Below are 20,095 nucleotides of genomic sequence, written 5' to 3'. Positions count from 1 at the left end.
GAGCAGGGGAGGGTCAGAGAGAGAGGGAGTCACAGACTGAAACAGGCTCCAGGCTCTGAGCTGGCAGTCAGCACAGAGCCCGACGCGGGGCTCGAACCCACGAACCGCGAGATCATGACCTGAGCGAAAGTCGGACGCTTAACCGACTAAGCCACCCAGGCGCCCCGGCATTCTTCCTTTCTATTACACGGGTTTTGACTTTCAGCATTTCTTTTTCATTTTCTTAGAATTTCCATCTCTTCACTTACATTGCCCATCTGTTCGTACATGCTGTCTACTTTATCTATTAGAGCCCTTAGCATCTTAATCATTGTTGTTTTAAATTTCTGATCTGATAACTCCCACATTCTTGCCATATGTGGTTATGATCCTTGCTCTGTCTCTTCAGACTGTTTTTTTGGCTTTTAGTATGTTTTGTTATTTTTTTTTTCTTAATAAAAACACATACTGGGTAAAAGGAACTGCTATAAATAGACCTTTAGTAAGGTGGGTGAGGCGTGGGAAGAGGGGAGACATTCCATAGTCTTGTGAGTAGATCACAGTCTTAGTGAGCCTGTCCCTCTGGATTGTGAACTTCACACTTGATTCTCAGCCCCTGCTTACTCTTCCCCTCCCTCCTAGTGGGACAGGATGGCTAGAGTAGGCTGGAGTTGGTTGATGCCAATTCTCTATATAAGTTAGGATATGATAATACCTTAACAGGTTAGGATCTGTTTACCTGGTTTCTCTCGAGGGCAGGTCTTGTTAAGAACAGGATGCTCTAGCCTATTTTGAAATTACTCCTTTTCCCTTTACCCTGCTGGAAGCACAGAAAAATTTTCTCCCATATTCACTGTGAGAACCTGGTCAAACTCTTGGAGGTAAAATTGATGAAAGTTTTAGGGTCCTCATGACAGAGTCCTCGTGGGTTTTTTCTCTCTCAGACCTGTCCATGCTGAGTCTCCGGCAGTTTGTCAGCTGCAATTCAGGGTTCCCTACCTCAGCACTGATTCCCATGGAGGTTTTGATCCTGGATATTTGCTCTGGTGAGTTGGGATTCTTTGTATTCACCTGTTGGTTTCTCTAATTTTAGAGGCAGTTGTTTCCCCTGTGAGCTGCTTCTGTTGATGGATATAGGAAGAGTTGTTAATTTTTTGGTTGGTTCAGCTTTTTACTTAAAAAGTGTTTGAATTGCTTAAAAATTCAAACAATATTTGAAACAACTTCTTAACATGTTGGGCTACAAACTAGAAGTCTCCCTATATCTTACCTGGTTATTAATCTTACTGAGTTGTAGGAGTTCCTTATATATGCTGAATATAAGTCCTTTTTATCAGATGTGTTTTGCAAGTATTTCCTCCCAGTCTGTGGTTTGCCTTTTTATTTTTATAACTGTGCCTTTTGAAGAGCAAGCCCTGGATACCTTTGTTTAAAATCAGCTGATCATATAAACAAGTCTGTTTCTGGACTATGTTCCATTCTCTTGATCTGTATGTCTGTATTTATGCCATTACCATATTGTCTTGATTATCAGAGCTTGAATTCACGTAGTGTAAATCCTCCAGTTTTGTTCTTTTCCATAAAAAAAAAAAAAACTGTTTTGGATATTAGAACTCTTTTCTCTTTTTCTAAAGAAAAAACTTTCTTTAAGTTTTTTCTTTATTTACATTGAGAGAGTGCATGAGCTTCGCCAGGGAGGGGCAGGGAGAGGAAGGTTAGAGAATCCCAAACAGACTCTGCTGTCAGCACAGAGCCTGATGCAGGGCTCAGTCCCACGAGTCGTGAGATCATGACCTGAAGATTATGATTCTTTTACTGTTTCCTAGTTTACTTATTATACCTTGAAACCATACTTTGTATTGTTTTAATCCTTTAAAAATGTTCAAGGCTTCGGGGTCCTGGCTGGCTCAGTCAATAAGCATGTGACTTTTGATCTCAAGGTTGTAAGGTCAAGTCCCATGTTACATGAAGTGGTTAATGAAAAATAAAATCTTTTTTAAAAAGTGTCTCCAGCCTCTCCATACTTTTAAGATTTTCTCTTTATCTCTGATTTTCAGTAATTTAAATATTTTCTTATTATTTATTTTTGAGAGAGAGAGAGTTGGGGGGGCAGGCCACAGAGAGAAGGAGACACAGAATCCAAAGCAGGCTCCAGGCTCTGAGCTGTCAGCACAGAGCCCAGTGCAGGTCTCGAACTCATGAACTGTGAGATCATGACCTGAGCTGAAGTCAGTCGCTTAACTGATTGAGCCACTCAGGCACCCCTGATTTTCAGTAATTGTGAGGTACCCTGATACCATTTTCCTTATGTTTCCTTTGTGTGAGATTCATTGGACTTTTTGTGTGTAGGCTTACAATTTTTTTCAATTTTGAAAAAAATTGGCCTTTTTTCCAAACCTTTTTTTGTCTCCTCTTCTCCCCTTTCCTGAAGTGCCACTTATATGTACTGCTTGATACTGTCCCACAGGTCACAGGTGCTGTGTTGATTTTTTTCCCCATGTGCTTTATTTTGTATAGTTTATATTGCTGCGTATTCAAGTTCACAGTTCTTTTCTTTTGCAGAGTCTAATATGTTGTTAATCCTATCCAGTGAAATCTTCATTTTAGGTATCATAATTTTCATGCCTACAAGTTCCATTTGGTTGGTTTTGATATCTTCCCTATACTCCTCACTATGTCCATGTTTGGTTTGGAGCATATTTCTAAGAGCTGTTTTAATGTCATTATCTGCTAATTTCATTATCTCTCATTTTTTTATCTGTGTCTAATGATTGATTTTTTTTTTAATCCTGGTTGTAAGTCATTTTCCTGCCCCCTCCTTTTTTTTTTTTTTTCCTGTCTCTTTTAATATCTGGTCGTTTTTGATTGGGTGCTAGACATTGCAAATCTTATGTTTTGGTGTGCTGCATTTCATTGTGTTCCTTTAAAAAGTGTTGGAATTTGTTCTGATGTTTACTTAAGTTAACCTGTGATCACTTTGATCCTTTTGAGTCTTCCAAGACTCTACTATATGCCCCTTTATTAACCAGGGTTTTCTACCCTGGCTAGTAGAACTACAAACTAGTCCAGCTCTGTCTGGACTCTAGGAATTGTTCAGCTAACTGCTTTTTGGGAATTCTTTCCGTAGCCTCACAGAGTACCACTTCACATGTGCAAATCATTATTCTACAGACTATTCCAGGGAACTCTTCCGCAGATGGCCATAATTCTCTCTGCAACTCCTTCCTTCCTTGTCTTTTGCTCTTCAGATTCTTACTGTGTGGGCTTCTGAAATCCATCTCTTCCTCAACAATTCAGCAAGATTATGGGGATCTGTTTGCATGTACTTTCCCTGCAGTGCTGCTTGGAAATTTCTTTCAGGCAGTAAGCTCTGGCAATTTGGGGCTCACATTGCTTGTTTCTCTCTGAGATCATAGGTCTTTACTGCAGTTGTCCAATGTCTGAAAAACAATTGTTACATATATTTTGTCAAGTTTCCTAGTTGCTTGTGGTAGAAAGCATAGTAGTTAATTCTTCATAGGCTAAATATTATCCTTTTACCTTTTAACCAGTTCACTCTGTCTTCTCTGCTCCCTCTTCTATATTTGTGTTTACTATAGAAGAAATTGAAACACTAATATAATACATATCCTTAAATTATTTGCAGGTGAAGCCATCTCACAATACAGGTTCATGCTAGATTTTACAGTTTCTGTTAAAATGGTATATAGGTGGTGTTTTGGAGAGGCTAAGTGGGTTTTTGTATTTTTAATTTACTTTGCTTTGTTCTTTGTCTAAATATATTGTATGCAATTTTTGTTATTGCCACTTGTAACTTAGAATTTTTTACTTCTGTTTTCATTTTGTTCACTTGAGAAATAATTAAATATGTAACCACATGAAACAATGTTTAACTTCTCTGATTTTCTTTCCTAGGTGGTACAGCTGTATGCTGGGGAAGAAATGCAGCCTGGCTCCTTTAAAGGAAGAACTTCGCATACAAGGGGTAAGGCTTTATCATTACCATTCTGGTGTGTCTACTTGTGATGGCAGTTAAAGTATTGAATTTTCCTTTATACTTTAAAACTCCAAATTTGTTTTTTTGTTTGTTTATTTTTGAATTTTGTAATTCTGGGGCTAAAAGAGGATTTTTACAAATTATTTTTAAAAGGCCTTCTTTGACAATTAAAACAGAGAAAAGATGGGGAAAACAGTATGAGTACGATGTCAGAGAGCGACCAGAAATGAAAAAACCTGATACCACCTGCCACCAACCCCCTGTCAGATTCCTTTGTAATTACAGAAACTGAAGGCTACATAGTCAAGGGGCTTGTTCTGGGTCACATGTCTAGTTATCAGAGATCAGCTCTAATTAGAATGGTCTTCAGTCAACTTTGATTCCCTTTATGGTACAGTCTACATGAGTTCAGACCCTTGCTTCTGCCCCCTGACTTCTCTCCCAGTTTATGATGTTTGTTACAAGTAAGCATGAGCCAGGTGATTTTTCAGAGAAGGGGGTTAGATGTGTGGTCAGTGGCAGAAACCCAGGTTTCTCACTGCTGGTTTCTCTCTGACATTGTACTCATCCTGTTTTCCCTGTCACACCTTTTCTGTGTTAAAATTGTAACAGCTACAAAGTAATTTCATTTTTTTCCCATAAAACCCGATAGATAAAAGGGAGACTACATGGCTGTATCTAGCCAGGCTTTGGTGGCTTTCTTTCCTTAAAAAAGAAAGAAAAGATAACAAAACAAAACAACATTTGAATCATTTACTAGTGGTTTTCTGAAGGAGCTGTGTTATTTTGAGTGTTTTGTTCACTTGGACCTTCAAGCCAGAACTGTAAATTCTCTCTAATGTTTTAGAAGAGGAAAAAACATACAACTTTGTTGAGACATAATTTATTCAGTGATTATTAGACAACTGTACATAACTGGGTATAGCAGAGTTTCTTAATTGACAGAAAGAAAGACCATCACATAATTATCATGAAGCAGGAGCCAAAAACATATTGGTGGAATGACTTCAATTTGATGGGATGACCTGTGTCTTGGTTTCAGGTTCCTAAAGTCACCTACACTGAATTCTGTCAAGGTCGGACAATGAGATGGGCTTTAGCTTGGAGTTTTTATGATGATGTTACAGTGCCAGTAAGTAGAGCCTTTGTTAACAGCTTCTCCAAATGCCAGCACGTGGTGGGTTTCAGTAGGTCATAAATAAATCTGTCCTGTCTTGTTGCCCTGAAGTTTGCCCCAGATGCTCATGGCAGAATGGGAAGTGTTGTGAAGCAAGGCACAGTCCTATAAGGTGGACTGTAGTGACCATGGAGTCTTTGTCTGTGGGTTTGTGCAATGCCGTGCTCGTATAACCTGTGGAAACACCTTGCAGGTGTAATTAATTCTGTGGGATATTCCTTTAGAATTGAAATTAGTTTTTATTTTTCTTTATTATTGATGTGCTTTCATAGAGTAGCTGTCTCCTGGGGTTATTGGTAAATGCAGAAATTGCCATTTTGGGTTGCAGGCCTTTGATCATTCCAGTAAAGGGTTCTGTCTTAGCTTTAAGATTACCAGTAGAATATTGATCAGTTTTGGATGGTCATTATCCTGTTCTCTCTACTTTGCATATGCTCAAGCTTGAACATTTTCTTTACTAGAATGTTTTAAAGAATGATTTGTTCCACAAATTTCTCTGTCCTCCGTGTTATTTTATGTAATGGAAAAATGCTTCTGAACTGGTTAGACTGAATAATTTCTCTGGGCTGTACTGAGAGGCGGTAATAGAAGAGCATCTGTTTGTTCTCAACATTTCCTTCACAAGAGTGATCGGCCTTGTTGCCTGGAGCCTCCCATCTTAAGTTTATGCACACATTGCTGGGCACTGTGCTCCCTCTTCTCATAGTAATAATGGAGGCCTGGTACCTGGTCCTTCAGGTCTCTGATCCCCTATCCATACAATAGGTTTATTTTGGGTGCTCCTTTCCCAAAGTCTTGGTTGCTCTTGGGTCTTTCAAGTCTTAAATGTTGCTGTGTCTGTGAGCCTCTTCCCCTTCTCTCCTAGGACAAAGGAGTAGAGACATGTGCAGAAGTACAAGGGGATAATTTGCAGGTGTTTCTGATTACATGGGCTCAGATTTAAAACTGAGCCTGTCCTTCCTGTACTCTGCTACTAGGTGTGCTGCTGGGTTGAAATAAATGTCCCAGTCAAGTTTGAATGGCCTATCCTGTGTAAGCCTATGCCTCCCTCTGTATAAGGCAGTATAGGGAGACTAGAGGTTAGTGTTTGACATGTTCACGGTTTTTTCTGTTTTGTTTTGTTTTAAGTTTATTTATTTATTGTGAGAGAGAGGATGTGCACGAGTGGAGGAGGGGCAGAGAGAGAGAGAGAAAGAATCCCAAGCAGGCTCTGTGCTGTCAGCTCAGAGCCCATTGTGGGGCTCGAACTCATGAACCGTGAGATCATGACCTGAGCTGAGATCAAGAGTTGGACGCTTAAGAGACTGAGCCATTCAGGAATCCCTATTTTTTTTTTTAAGTTTATTTATTTATTTTGAGGGAGAGAGAGTGCGTGTGAGTGGGGGAAGGGGCAAAGAAAAGAGAGAGAGAATCCCAAGCAGATTCCGAATTGCTCAGACAAATGAGTCAGATGCTCAACTGACTGAACCATCTAGGCACCCCTGAAATGTGCACTTGTTTATTTTTATGTATGTATGTATGCATGTATTTATCTTTTAATGTTTATGTTTGAGAGAGGAGAAAGCGCATGTGCACACATGAGTGGGGGAGGGGCAGAAAAAGAGGAAAACAGAGAATCTGAAGCAGCCTCCAGGCTCTGAGCTGTTTAAAAAGATAGCTCTGGGCTGTTGTTGTTCCTTTGTTTGTTTTGTTTTGTTTTTACCTCCCTGACAGATTATCCTTTCTGTCATTTTCTAGAATATTGGGGCTTTCACACCAAGTGGTTAAAATCATTGGTAATGCCCTCAATTATCCCTGCACAAACACTGGGTTATCCCTGGATTAATATGCAGATATTAACAGTGGCAGGAAAGTGGAACTGTGTCTGTTTCCAAATGATTTCTCTTTAACCTGCTTCCCATATTTGTTGGCACCACAGGTGGAAGAGCTTATAATGGGCTCTGGCACATTCCATGCCATCTCAGAGCCCAAAGTCCCCTTTGCCCCCTTGGATTAGTAGCTGTCTCCGATGAAAATATCAAAGGGCACTATGTTTCTGTGTTAGCAAAATCAGCTTATTTTGAAAAGGAACCTTCTCCCTCCTTGTCTTCTAGGCCATTCTTGAGCCCTATTCATAGTTTGAACCATCAAAGAATGTCTCTTGCAAAGGGCCTCAGGTTCTCCCATGCCAGAGTACTCCTCCCTCCCCACAGTATCCTCAACCCAAAGCTGTTAATAACGCGTTCCCAAGTGTTCCATTAGGTGCACTTAAACCGCTACAGGGAAAATGGCAGTTTCTGATTTGCAGTAACCCAGCAACAGTTTCTTAGCACTGGTGCCCTTGATCAGCAACCGCTTTCCCAGGGGTAGGCCCAGAGCACTGGCGAGGTTTTCAGTGGGCCATCCTCCTGGTTCTCCTCTCCTCCACCTGGACCTTTCCCCACGCCTTGCATTTGGAAATGCTCCCCTGACTTTCTCCCTCTCGCTCCTGTTACGAGTGGGTAGCTAGGAGGATGCTGTTTTCGATGAGGACAGGAAGCCTAGAGCTAGTTAAGTAGAAATATTGACCTACTTCCCCACCCTACCCCCACTCCTGCCTTTTTAGGGTAAATGTGCAAGTTACTATGGCAACTTCTATTTTCACTTATCTTAGGCCCACTGACTCGTTGCTGTTGGTGCCGAATGCTAAAAAAAATTCTGATTCAAGTGCCTACACTAAGTCCATTGCTCTTGTCTAGATTTATTTTAGCAACAAAAGGATGAATCCTAGTGTTGATAGAATTTTTGTACAATCATTCCTACTGATGATGTATATAAGGAAGCATATTGTGAGGACTGTTCTTTACAGATTTAACAAGCCACTTAGAATGCCTCTTTGTCCCAGCTTCTCCTTTAATTACTCAAGATGTTATTTTAGCTTTGCTTTGCATTCAGAAGTTTAACGCTTGTTAAAACAAGAAGGAAAAATGGTGTGGCCCCAGTAAGTTGTACACTCTTAGTATGAGCATTGTCCTGAAACTCTGGTTTTAGAAAAAATTATCCCTGTGCATTCAAGACATTTCTTTTAACCCTGGGGACTGTCCTGTCTAGGAAATAAAGCTAGAAGGTTTTTGGAAAGCAGATGGATGGAAGGAGTCAGGTAACCTTGTTAGTGTCACAGCTGGGGCCTCCTGGCCGTGCTCTCTTTAGTAGTGCATAGGTTTTCAGACTCGTTCTAGATAGATTAAGGATTCTATGTAGGGTGCCACAGGGAGATGACAGCTGGGGGCGGATGTCAGGTTGGGACTTCAGGCTTTGCTCTCATCTTAATCAGATATGATCTGATTACATCAGTATTAGTATTGACTTTATTTCTTGAAAGGGTTCTGCTGTTAAATGGCTTGAAGACCAGCAATGTACCAGGCTATATAGTAGGCTGTAAAACAGATGCGATAATTAAGCAACTGAGCTTTTGAGCAAAACCAGAGCTAAGGACCCTCTCCTTAGTTACTTATCTTATTAAGTATGATCTTCATTGTGATAACAACAAAGAAGGAAGACACCATTTTCTGTCCTTATGATGACCGGTTCTATGGGGGCGAAACACACACAGAGCATTGCTACAGAATTGTATCTGAGTAAAGTGCCTAAATGAATGGTTGGGAGTTAGGGAGCTCCCAAAATGAAAGCAGTTCTGACTGGCTAGTCAGACTGGCTTCATGGAGGAGTTGTTAATGTGAATGCATCACACATATCATGTCATTTTATTTAAACCTGACAAGTGTTGTCCCCAATTGCTACATGAAGAAATTGGGGGCTCTAAAAAGTCAGCCTAGTTCCTCAACCATGCTGACATAATTACTCATTTGTTTTGACCCAAAATTCACCACAACAGTCTCAAAATTAATATTATCATCAAAATGATTTGTAAAAATAACTATTTTTTTCCTTTTTTTTTTTCTTTTCTTTTGTCCTTGGGGACTGTCTCATGATGGATTTTAAAGTCATTTGGAATGTTTCCTCTTTGTGGGTTTATGCCACCAAGTCCATTCATACATTCATTTTATTTCTTTAGGATTCCTTGTCTGTTATTTAATTTTGTAATTGTGAAAAATACATGATTTCAAAATCAGATGTCATATATATGTATATATATATACATATATATATTCAGTAATCTAGCTTTTCTCGTGTCTTTGAAACATTCCCACTGCTGCATGGGTTGCTATTTACACAGTTTTTAAATTTATCCTTCCATTGTTTGTTTTTTTAAAATAAGGAAACACATGTAGGGTTAAAGTCACCCCTTTTCGGGATACCTGGTTGGCTCAGTTGGTAGAGCATGTGACTCTTGATCTTGGGTTCATGAGTTTGAGCCCCACAGTGGGTTTAGATAAAATCTTTTTTTAAAAATAGTCACACGTTCTACCAACTCAGCCAGCCAGGCACCCCAGTTTCAAGACATTGTAAACAGTGACCTGTCAGATTAAGATAGCAATAGAAATGCCCACTGAACTATTACCAGGAAAGCTACACCCTTGGACAACAAAATACTCAGTCCACTTCATGGCAGCAGAGCTGATACTCATTTAAATAAGGCCTAGTTGGTGAGGGAATCTGGCCGTCCTTCCCAGCACACCTCCTGTCTGTATTCTGGTCAGGCGTCCATGTTGGCCCCTGGCTCTCTTTCTCCAAATAATGATAGTTTGTGCAGAATAATAGCTCACAGGCATTTCTGCTTGGTTCTGGTGGACCTGGGGCAGCAGCCATTCAGAGTGCAGAACAGCAAAGACTCCCCTGCATTGGCCAAGAGCAAGTGCACTCCTTTCCCGCAAGACCATTCTGGAGCCTGCTTTGTCAAACAAGGAGGCTGTGGCTACATGCTCAGCAGATCTCTAGTGAGTGAATCCCTTCTTCTCCTGTAGATACTAGGGAGAACTTAATGGTTTCCTGTATTCCGTGACTTCTTTGACACAGTTTTTGCCTTAGCCATAGTTAGCAACACAGCTCTGGCAACACAGCAGATGCTCTGTGGATTTGTGTTAAGTTACACCTCATTTTGAAAGTCTCTTGACTGATTGCACCACTGAGATCTAGAAATGAAAGTAAGAGTGAGGATTTAAGAAATTTATCCACAGCCGTGCTACGTAAAGCATATTTTGAAATTTAAGAACTGATTTTGTTCAGGGGCTCCTGGATGGCCCAGTCAGTTAAGTGTCCGACTTTGGCTCAGGTCATGTTCTCACGGTTCATGGATTTGAGCCCCATGTTGGGCTCTGTGCTGACGGCTCAGAGCCTGGAGCCTGCTTCAGATTCTGTGTCTCCCTCTCTGCCCATCACTGCTCACGCTCAGTCTCAGTCCCTCAAAAATAAATAATAAAAATTTAGGGGCGCCTGGGTGGCTCAGTTGGTTGGGCATCTGACTTCGGCTCAGGTCATGATCTCACGGTTCATGGGTTAGAGCCCCGTGTCAGGCTCTGTGCTGACAGCTAGCTCAGAGCCTGGAGCCTGTTTCAGTCTGTGACTCCCTCTCTCTCTGGCCCTCCCCTGCTCATGCTGTCTCTCTGTCTCTCTCCTAGAAATAAATAAAACATTAAAAAAAAAAAAAAATTTAAAAAGGGCGCCTGGGTGGCTCAGTTGGTTGGGCATCTGACTTCGGCTCAGGTCATGATCTCACAGTTCATGGGTTAGAGCCTCGTGTCAGGCTCTGTGCTGACAGCTAGCTCAGAGCCTGGAGCCTGTTTCAGATTCTGTGTCTCCCTCTCTCTTACCCTCCTTTCCTCATGCTGTCTCTCTCCCTCTCTCAGAAATAAATAAACAACATTAAAATAAATTAAAACCTTTTTCAATTTATGTTTTCAGTCTAACGTATTCTTAATAATGCAACAAAATAACACTTGATGCCCTTCCCCCTATTGATTGTTATTCATTAAATCCTTGGGATTCAAAAGATACAAAACTAGTATCCCCTATGGAGTTTATACCTCCTTACGAAACGTCTTTCACATTGTCCTGATTTTCTTTTCTTTTTAAAAAAAATTTTTTTTAATGTTTTACTTATTTCTGAGAGAGAGAAACAGCATGAACAGGGGAGGGTCAGAGAGAGAGAGAGGGAGAGACAGAATCTGAAGCAGGCTCCAGGCTCTGAGCTGGCTGTCAGCACAGAGCCCGACTCGAGGCTCGAACTTAACAAACCGTGAGATCATGACTTGAGCCAAAGTTGGACGCTTAACTGACTGAGCCACCCAGGCCCCACTGTCCTGATTTTCAGCTGGGGAATATAGTAGTATATTTTCTAATCCCAAATCAGTTGTAAATTCACCTTGTGGTTCTTCACATTAAACTGAATAAGCCATTGTAAATAGTGATTTTGTTTTACACTTTAAAATGTTGAATTATTGATGTCACCTTGCCTGCTTCAACTAGATAATGACAGTTTGAATGTGGCACCCTTTGTTGAAAATATTTGTGATTTGAGATCATAAGCATATTTGCAATAATTTACCTTAGTTGGGGGAAAACAGTTTCTGTTTACTAGTGTTGTGACAGGGTATAAGCTTACCTGCTACTGAGGACCTGTGGGGTTCAATTTAGTTACTAATTTCTCAAAGCCTGTTCCTGTATGTTACTCTAGCCCTGCCTACTAAGAAATTTCAGTACAGGGATACCTGGGTGGCTCAGTCAGTTGAATGTCCAACTTCAGCTCAGATCATGATCTCATGTTCATGATTTGAGCCTCACATTGGACTTGTTGCTGTCAGCTCAGAGCCCACTTTGGATCCTCTGTCCCCTCCTCCACCTCTCCCCCATTTGTGCATGCCCTCTCTCTGAAAAATAAACAAAACAATAAAAAAAGAAATTTCAGGGGCCCCTGGGTGTCTCAGTCAGTTGAGCAGCCGACTTTGGCTCAGGTCATGATCTCACAGTTTATGGGTTTAAGCCCCACATCGGGCTCTCTGCTGTCAGTGTGAAGCCAGCTTCCAGATCTTCTCTCCTTCCCTCCGTCTGCCCCTTCCCCACTCAGTTTTCTCAAATCTAAACTTAAAAGCGGCGGGGGGGGGGGAGGATTTCAGTATACATAAGAGGGAAAAGGAATGATGGCTGTGAGCCAAGCCTATATTAAACTTGAATCGTTTAAAAACTTGAGAATTTCTGGAGTATAAATTATCTAAGTGCCTAGTTTGTTTGTTTATTTTGTTTTGTTTTGTTTTGTGTTTTTTTTTTTAATATTTTTTTTTTTTTTATTTATTTCTAGGAGAGAGAGAGAGACAGCGTGAACAGGGGAGGTTCAGAGAGAGAGGGAGACACAGACTCTGAAACAGGCTCCAGGCTCTGAGCTGGCAGTCAGCACAGAGCCCGACGCGGGGCTCGAACCCACAAACCGCGAGATCATGACCTAAGCGAAAGTCGGACGCTTAACCGACTAAGCCACCCAGGCGCCCCTGTTTTGTTTTGTTTTGAGTGCCTAGTTTCTATAATAGAGTAAAACTAAAACAGTCTTAGGAGGACTGTGTATGTGTGTATTAAAGTAATTTACTAACAATATTCAGAAATACCAGATTTATCAGTTGGCCATTATATATGGAAAACTGGGGCCAGAATGCAAGATACAGGAACCATATTTGAGATGCAGAAGTTTTCATTTTCATCCTGGGTAATAGGGTAATATTTTATTTTATTTCTGATTCCCTTGAAACTTGGAAAGTGAATCCTTGATAGAGCTCTTGTTAGGTTCGGTGAGGACACATTTCTCTCCTTTAATGTCTAGAAATAATGATGAGTCAATACTTTGTTTTGGAGAAAGAGTATTGTAGGCCAGCTCCAGCATGACCAATTGAGAAATAGCAAAATCTTCACTTTGCTGATTGGAATTTGTAAACACAAGAGATTACCATCTCTGTCAGAAGAGATATGAGGCACTGTCCTTTTAGCTATATTTCCAGGTGATCTTTGGTGTGCTGGGTGGGCTGTCAGGGGTGATCCTGTTACAGTGACCTGTCTGTAGTAACAGCCTTGGATACTGGGAAGTGGAATGGGGAATCTGGTTCTTGTCTCCCGTTCCCCTTCTACACACCACTATCTTCTTTTTCCCCAGCTTAATAATCATATTTTAAGCTCCTTAGTGAAAAGTTTTAGGCTCTCAGTAGACTGTAGAAAATATGTTTCTTAGGCTGGGTGATTGAATATTAACAATACTACTGTGTTGTTAATGTGAATTTGTCTCATCTTATCTGAAACATTAATTGGACAAGTTCAGATTTAGAGCTTGGAATCCATGATTTGTTGTTCAGGAGCAGGTTCTTACCCATATATGTACTCTTAGTTTTTGGTCCTTTTCTACTAAGCTTGTTTCTTAGTGTCCTCTAGTTTCCTGGGTTGTTTTTTTGTTTTTGTTTTTACTATCTAGTATAAAGGGAAAAAATAGATTGTTTCTTAGAAATACAATCTACATGAAACAGTGCTCAGCATCCCTCCTCATCAGGGAAATACAAATTAAAACCACATGGAGATACCACCTCACGCCGGTCAGAGTGGCTAAAATGAGCAAATCAGAGGACTCTAGATGCTGGCAAGGATGTGGAGAAATGGGCACCCTCCTACACTGTTGGTGGGAATGTAAACTGGTGCAGCCCCTCTGGAAAACAATGTGGAGGTTCCTCAGAAAATTAACAATAGAACTCCCCTATGACCCAGCAATAGCACTGCTAGGAATTTACCCAAGGGATACAGGAGTGCTGATGCATAGGGGCACATGAACCCCAGTGTTCATAGCAGCACTCTCAACAATAACCAAAACATGCAAAGAGCCTGTGTCCATCAACTGACGAATGGATCAAGAAGATGTGGTTTATATACACAATGGAATACTACATGGCAGTGAGAAAGAATGAAATCTGGTCATGTGTAGCAACATGGATGGAACTTGAGGGGGTTATGCTGAGCTAAATAAGTGAGGCAGAGAAGGACAGATACCATATGTTTGCACATATAGGTGGATTAGGGTTTGTCACTTTAAAAAAATTTTTTTTTAATGTTTTTATTTCTGAGAAAGAGACAGAATGGTCAGAGAGAGAAGGAGATAAGGAATCTGAAGCAGGCTCCAGGCTCCGAGCTAGCTGTCAGCATAGAGCGTGACGTGGGGCTCGAACCCACGAATTGTGAGATCATGACCTGAGTCGAAGTCAGACCCTTAACCGACTGAGCCACCCAGATACCCCACACGTATAGGTGGATTAGGAGGAACTTAACGGAGGACCATGGGGGAGAAGAAGGGGAAAAATAGTTGGGGAAGGGAGGGAGGCAAACCATGAGAGACTCTTGAATGCTGAGAACAAACAGAGCTGATGGGGGTGGGGGAGAAGGTAAGGGGGGTGATGGGCATGGAGGAGGGCACTTGTGGGGATGAGCACTGGGTGTTTGTTATATGGAAACCAACTTGACAATAAACTATTCGTAAGAAAAAAAAGAAATACGATCTAGAAGTTTTCTAGCGTGGAATAAACTGGCTGTTTTGTTGGGGGGCGAGTGGAGTTGCTGATTAGTTCTTACAAGACCTCACCCAGGGAGCGGACCTGACACTGTGTGTATACGCATGTGCACCATCACCATTGCCAGGTAGAATTTCAGTTAATGGCAGCACAACTATCAGCGACTGCTTTTTGCAGGAAAAGGTCTTCAAACCTGACTAAAGTGTTTTCTCTTTATGATCCTTTCTCCTTATAATCTGCACCCTGACCCTTACAATTATCTTTTTTAAAGTTTTAATAGATTTTATAGTCAGTAGGTGGAAGTCTCTCTTAAAGTGTTCATGATATATCTGGCCTTAGCTGAGAGTCATTTTAAAAATTTAGTAAATGGTTAAAGAAACATTTTGAATATAGTAATGTCATTTAGGTTTTAAAATGGAACTTGAGTCCCTCTAGTGGGTAGAGTATAATTCATGTTCTAAGCTTGAAATAGAAAGAAAGAAAGAAAGAGAGAGAAAGAAAGAAAGATAGGAAGATGACAGTCTTGAATTCTTTGGAACTAGCTTTCAAATCCACTATTCTCATCACCACTGGAATCTATTCTTCCAACAGAGAGGCAGTGCTCGGCTAGCCATTGGCTTGGTGCTGACAGCTAGCTCGGAACCTAGAGCCGGTCTTTGGATTCTGTGTCTCCCTCTTTCTGACCCTCCTCTGCTCATGCGGTCTCTCTCTCTCGCTCTCAAAACTAAATAAAACATTAAAAAAATAAACCATGCAGTTCTTATTTTTCAATTAATTTTAACTTTTTTTTTTAATATTTTTATTTATTTCTAGGAAAGAGAGAGAGTGAGCAGGGGAGGGTCAGGGAGAGAGGGAGATACAGACTCTGAAATAGGCTCCAGGCTCCGAGCTGGCAGTCAGCACAGAGCCCGACGCGGGGCTCGAACCCACGAACCGCGAGATCATGACCTAAGCGAAAGTCGGACACTTAACCGACTAAGCCACCCAGGTGCCCCTAATTTTAACTTTTTAAGTAAGCTTTATACCTAATGTGGGGCTTGAACTTACAGCCCTGAGACCAAGAGTCACACATTTTACCAACGGAGCCAGCCAGACACTGCCATGCAGTTCTTGATAAAACAGAGTCCCCAGGTCCTTGAGTTGCTATGAAATGAATAATTGTACAGGCATGTGTTGGGTATAACACGTAGATTAAGGATATAACTAGTCAGAGGGTGTTATATGGGGATGGCCTGAAAACAGGCAGTGTGGTAGGGCAGAAAGAACATGTGTTTTGAGTTTGTATCCTAACTTGGCAAATTACTAGCTATGTGACCTTGAGCTGGTTACATATCCTCTCTGTATCTTGGTTTCTTTCTGTCAAATGTAGAGGTAACTTACCTGTTTCACAGAGTTGTTTCAAGTATTGAAAATAAGCATGCAAAGGTCTTTGCGTTTTTAGTGCTCTCCATTTGGTAGTAGAAGTCATGGAAGTGTCCCTAGGTAAGTTCATTATAATACATGAAATTTGATTATTTGGATAACTTCTCCTTCTTCCCCCATGCCTTCTTTTTCTTTCAGTCACCACCCAGTAAGCGAAGAAAACTAGAGAAGTCAAGGAAACCCATTACGTTTGTAGTGTTGGAGTCTGTGATGAAAGAATTGTCCCTCAAAGCGTCCTCTTTGGGCTCTGAGACAATGGAAGGCATAGTAGTTGTGACAACATGGATTGAAAAAATCCTCACTGATCTGAAGGTACTTTGAAGGCACACTGAAGACTGACTTACAATAATCTTTTTTCTTTTGAGGTTTTGAGGAAAGTGATCTATAAAATTCTATCTTTCCTCCAAATAGGTCCAGCATAAACGAGTCCCCTGTGGAAAGGAAGAGGTTAGCCTTTTCCTAACAGCAATAGAAAATTCCTGGATTCACTTAAGGAGAAAGAAACGAGAGCGAGTAAGACAGCTGAGAGAAGTTCCCCGCGCTCCTGAGGACGTCATCCAAGCCTTGGAGGAGAAGAAGTCTACCCCGAGAGAGTCTGGCAGTAGCCAGGATTTGGCCCAGGGTCCCCGGGAGAGCACCCTGTGTGGGCCTGCTGCACAGGAAGGTGAATCCGCCACTGTCGAGGGCCATTCCGCAAACCAGGATCTGCTTTTCCAGGATGAAAACCCAGAACCTATGGAGGATGAAAGGAGTGAGGAAAAGGGAGGGACAGAGGCTTCAGAAAATTGTAAAGGCTCTAACAGTGGAGCCCAGGACCGAGAGGCTTCTGAGCAGTTCAGCAGCCCAGTGTCTGAAAAAGGGACCCATCTCCAAGGAGTGGCTGGACATTACCTATTCAAGTGTTTGATAAATGTAAAGAAGGAGGTGGATGATGCTCTAGTTGAAATGCATTGGGTGGAGGGCCAGAATCGGGATTTGATGAACCAGCTGTGTACCTATATACGTAACCAAATTTTCAGGCTTGTTGCTAGTTAAATTCTTGCACAGCTGGGAAGTTCCCATAAAGTAGCTTGCCTTGGGGTGGCAAGAGGTATTCCACCATAGGCCCATTGGTGATTATGTGCAATTATCCTTTAAAAAAAAAAAAGGAAGGAAGGAAAGAAATTAATCTCTTTTTAACCCCTGCCCAATCCCCCTTATTAAAGTTACTGGGCAATAGTATGGTAATTCATGAGGAAAAATTGTGGTTACCAGCATCAATAAAAAGCCATCAGTAAATTCAGGAGGGATTTAAACCTGGCTTAAGCTGATCACCTTAGCTTAGCTGAGGCCAAAAGGATTGTTTTTGGAGTCTGGTCTGGGTCAGAACTACAGAGTATCGTGCTATCTCTGTCATCCATAGTTGCTTCTTGAGGAGGGGTGGCTTTCTCATTCTCTGAATGGAGGCAGTACCGCGGGCAGCTAGGCCCTGTGCCCACTTCTGGAGTCACCTGCAAGACTTATCTGGGTACATAGGCTTGATCCCTGAGGAAGGGACTGGCCTAATGGGGGGTGGGGGGAGAAAGCTTAGTGATGCCAGGAAGAAGGGCTGTCCTGGGAGGGCTCCTGGAAACATCACATTCCTGATTCATAGCTGTTTTGATGCTCCTTATTTCAGAAACCATTAGGTAGGCAAAACTCCCAGATGTGACAGAGATACAACAGAGTGAAGCCATAACCCTACCTCTAGCCTGTTTGAAAGTACTGTTTTGTAGCAGTTCTACTGATGTATGGTTTGCGTTTGTTTTTCTGGGGGTTTTTTTGTTTTTTGACATTTCAAGTGGAGCTTTTATTTTTAATATAAGAGTATTCATTATTGAAATCTGTCTATCCTGTTTGAATACTGCAGTTGGGGGAAGTATTTTCATAGCTCTGAATGGATAAATGATTGATGATAGAAATAAGAAATGGGGGTGGGGGGAGTGCCTGGGTGGCTCAGTTGGTTGAGCATTCTGACTCTTGATTTGAGTTCAGGTCATGATCCCAGGGTCATGGGATCAAGTCCTGTATTGGGCTCTGCGCTGAGTGTGGAGCCTACTTAAGATTCTCTCTTTCTCTGCCCCTCTGCCCTGCTCTCTCTCTCTCTCAAATAAAAAATAAGTAAAAACAAGAAATAAATGGAGCAAGATAGTTATGAGCAGTATGTTGCTTAAGAAAGTCTCATTTATTAGCAGAGATGTCGTAGCTGGTCACATCATGCTTTTTGTGGCCCTCTCGTAATCCCTTATGTGCTGCCCTGTTTGCCTTAGGCATTCTGAGGCCAGGGCGAGCATGTTCCTAAAACATGTTTCTCGCCGGAATGTCAGGATTCAGCAGGAATGCGCCTAGAAAAGGGGTGTCTTCTGTTGCTCTCTTGGTGTCTCAGTTACCCTCTGCTGTGCTCACCTTTCACACCTTGATTTTGATTTTACACCAGTAGTCTCATGTTTTGTTTAGACTGAACTTGTTGAGTATGGTGCTGAAGCTCCTTCCTATCCTCAAAGCAAATGGGGCTGAGTAGTTAAGCCTTTTGGAAGGTGGTTAGGAGCGCCTGGGTGGCTCAGTCAGTTAAGCATCCGACTTCGGCTCAGGTCTTGATGTCAGGGTTCATGTGTTTGAGCCCTGCACCGGGGCTTTCTGCTGTCAGCACAGATCCTCTGTCCCCCCACTTTTCTCTGCCCATCTCCCACTCGTGCGCACTCTCTCAAAAATAAACATTAAAAAAGTTTTTTTTTTTTTTAAGTGGCCCTTGGTTAGGGCAAAAAACTTTTGATCTTGGCATATCTTGGCAGCTCCTAGTCCTGGCCCTCAGCAAAGATTCAGGAAATGAAAATAGGACCATATTCTGCTTCCCTCTGTCATTGAAAACAGAGCTGCAGAAGAGAACATGCTAATGAGTCCCAGAACCTCTAGAAAGTCCATAAAACTCCTGGATTATTTCTAAAAGCTCTGTGAACACCCAGCACCACCACCACTTCTCCAGACAGAAGGATCTCTGACTTAGAAGGGTCAGTGACCCGCTGAGGATTAGGAAGCACTAGCCCAACCTCTCGTTTGACAGGATGAGGAAATCAATACCCAGGTTCCACAGAGCCAAGGTTGAATTCAGGCCCTTGGATTCTTCCAGTTCAGGAATCTTCTCTTGTGCCCATCCCCACTGTCCTCCTGACACATTTAAATCTTATGTGGGCCCCAAACCTTATGTCTATCTTGACAGAATTTTAGGATAATTGAATTAGGTGGCAATTACTCATTTGATAAACGGTCAATAAGTATTATTTGCTTATTTGATTATAAAAGAGTAGCATGTGGTCATTACAGATTTGGAAAATCAAAGTAGGAAACACCAACAAAATCACCCCTAGTCACAGTCTTCTCAGTTATGACTACTATTGGTATTTAATGTTTTCCTTCTAATCTATTGATGGGGTGCATGAGTATGTGGGTTTAACTCTCTACTCAGGCTGTATATTTAATTTTATATTAGGCTCTCTTCATTTAACATCTTGTGTTTTTCTGTGTTAGATGAGTGGTGTGTGTTTATGTACACTCCTTGCCTGTTCAAAACGCATTTTGAGCACAGTATTAGCCTTTGTTTGGGTTCTGGCACTGAGAGCCTCCCGGAGAGTGTTCTGTGTGACCCAAGGCACAAAAGACGTGTCTGGAGCCTCTGTGTGTGGCAGTGCCCCGGGTTCAGGGCTCGGCGTCCTGGGAAGGTTTTATGGGCGGTCAGCTCACCCTGGTAGAATCTAAAAGCTATGTGATGAGGGAAGCTTCCGGCTGCAGCTTTGAGTGCCTTCTTTGCACTTGGATGTCTTCATTTTCTTCTCTGAGAAGAATAGTTTATTTCTGTCTAATGAGAGAACATTGAAAATGTTTTTTAAAAAAATCTAAAAATTATTTTCATTATGCATATATTTTATAATTGTGTGATGTGTGATACCTACACCTCTGGTATAAGGGAAGAAGGAATTTTTTCTTAAAAGAAATAGGTTATTAACCCATGTATGATAAGGTTGAGCCATGTTTGCCTTAAGGGTCTGGAGGTCAAGTTCA

At 41.6% G+C, this 20,095-nt stretch overlaps 1 protein-coding gene across 1 annotated transcript in view; it reads left to right on the top strand.

Annotated features, from left to right (window-relative positions):
- The window catches only part of METTL16 (methyltransferase like 16), a 66,292-nt gene extending 49,050 nt beyond the window's left edge, over positions 1–17,242 (top strand). Inside the window, exons 7-10 of the mRNA XM_039251633.1 lie at positions 3,895–3,964; positions 5,019–5,108; positions 16,160–16,333; positions 16,433–17,242. Of these exons, the coding sequence (XP_039107564.1) occupies positions 3,895–3,964; positions 5,019–5,108; positions 16,160–16,333; positions 16,433–17,056 (958 nt within the window). The 3' untranslated portion in view covers positions 17,057–17,242. The remainder of the gene's footprint in view (positions 1–3,894; positions 3,965–5,018; positions 5,109–16,159; positions 16,334–16,432) is intronic.
- Positions 17,243–20,095: the final 2,853 nt, after the last annotated feature.

This window comes from Hyaena hyaena, unplaced genomic scaffold, assembly GCF_003009895.1.
Source record: "Hyaena hyaena isolate Hyena2069 unplaced genomic scaffold, ASM300989v1 scaffold_10, whole genome shotgun sequence".
Taxonomy (NCBI): Eukaryota; Metazoa; Chordata; class Mammalia; order Carnivora; family Hyaenidae; genus Hyaena; species Hyaena hyaena.
This window is presented reverse-complemented; position numbering and strand designations above follow the sequence as displayed.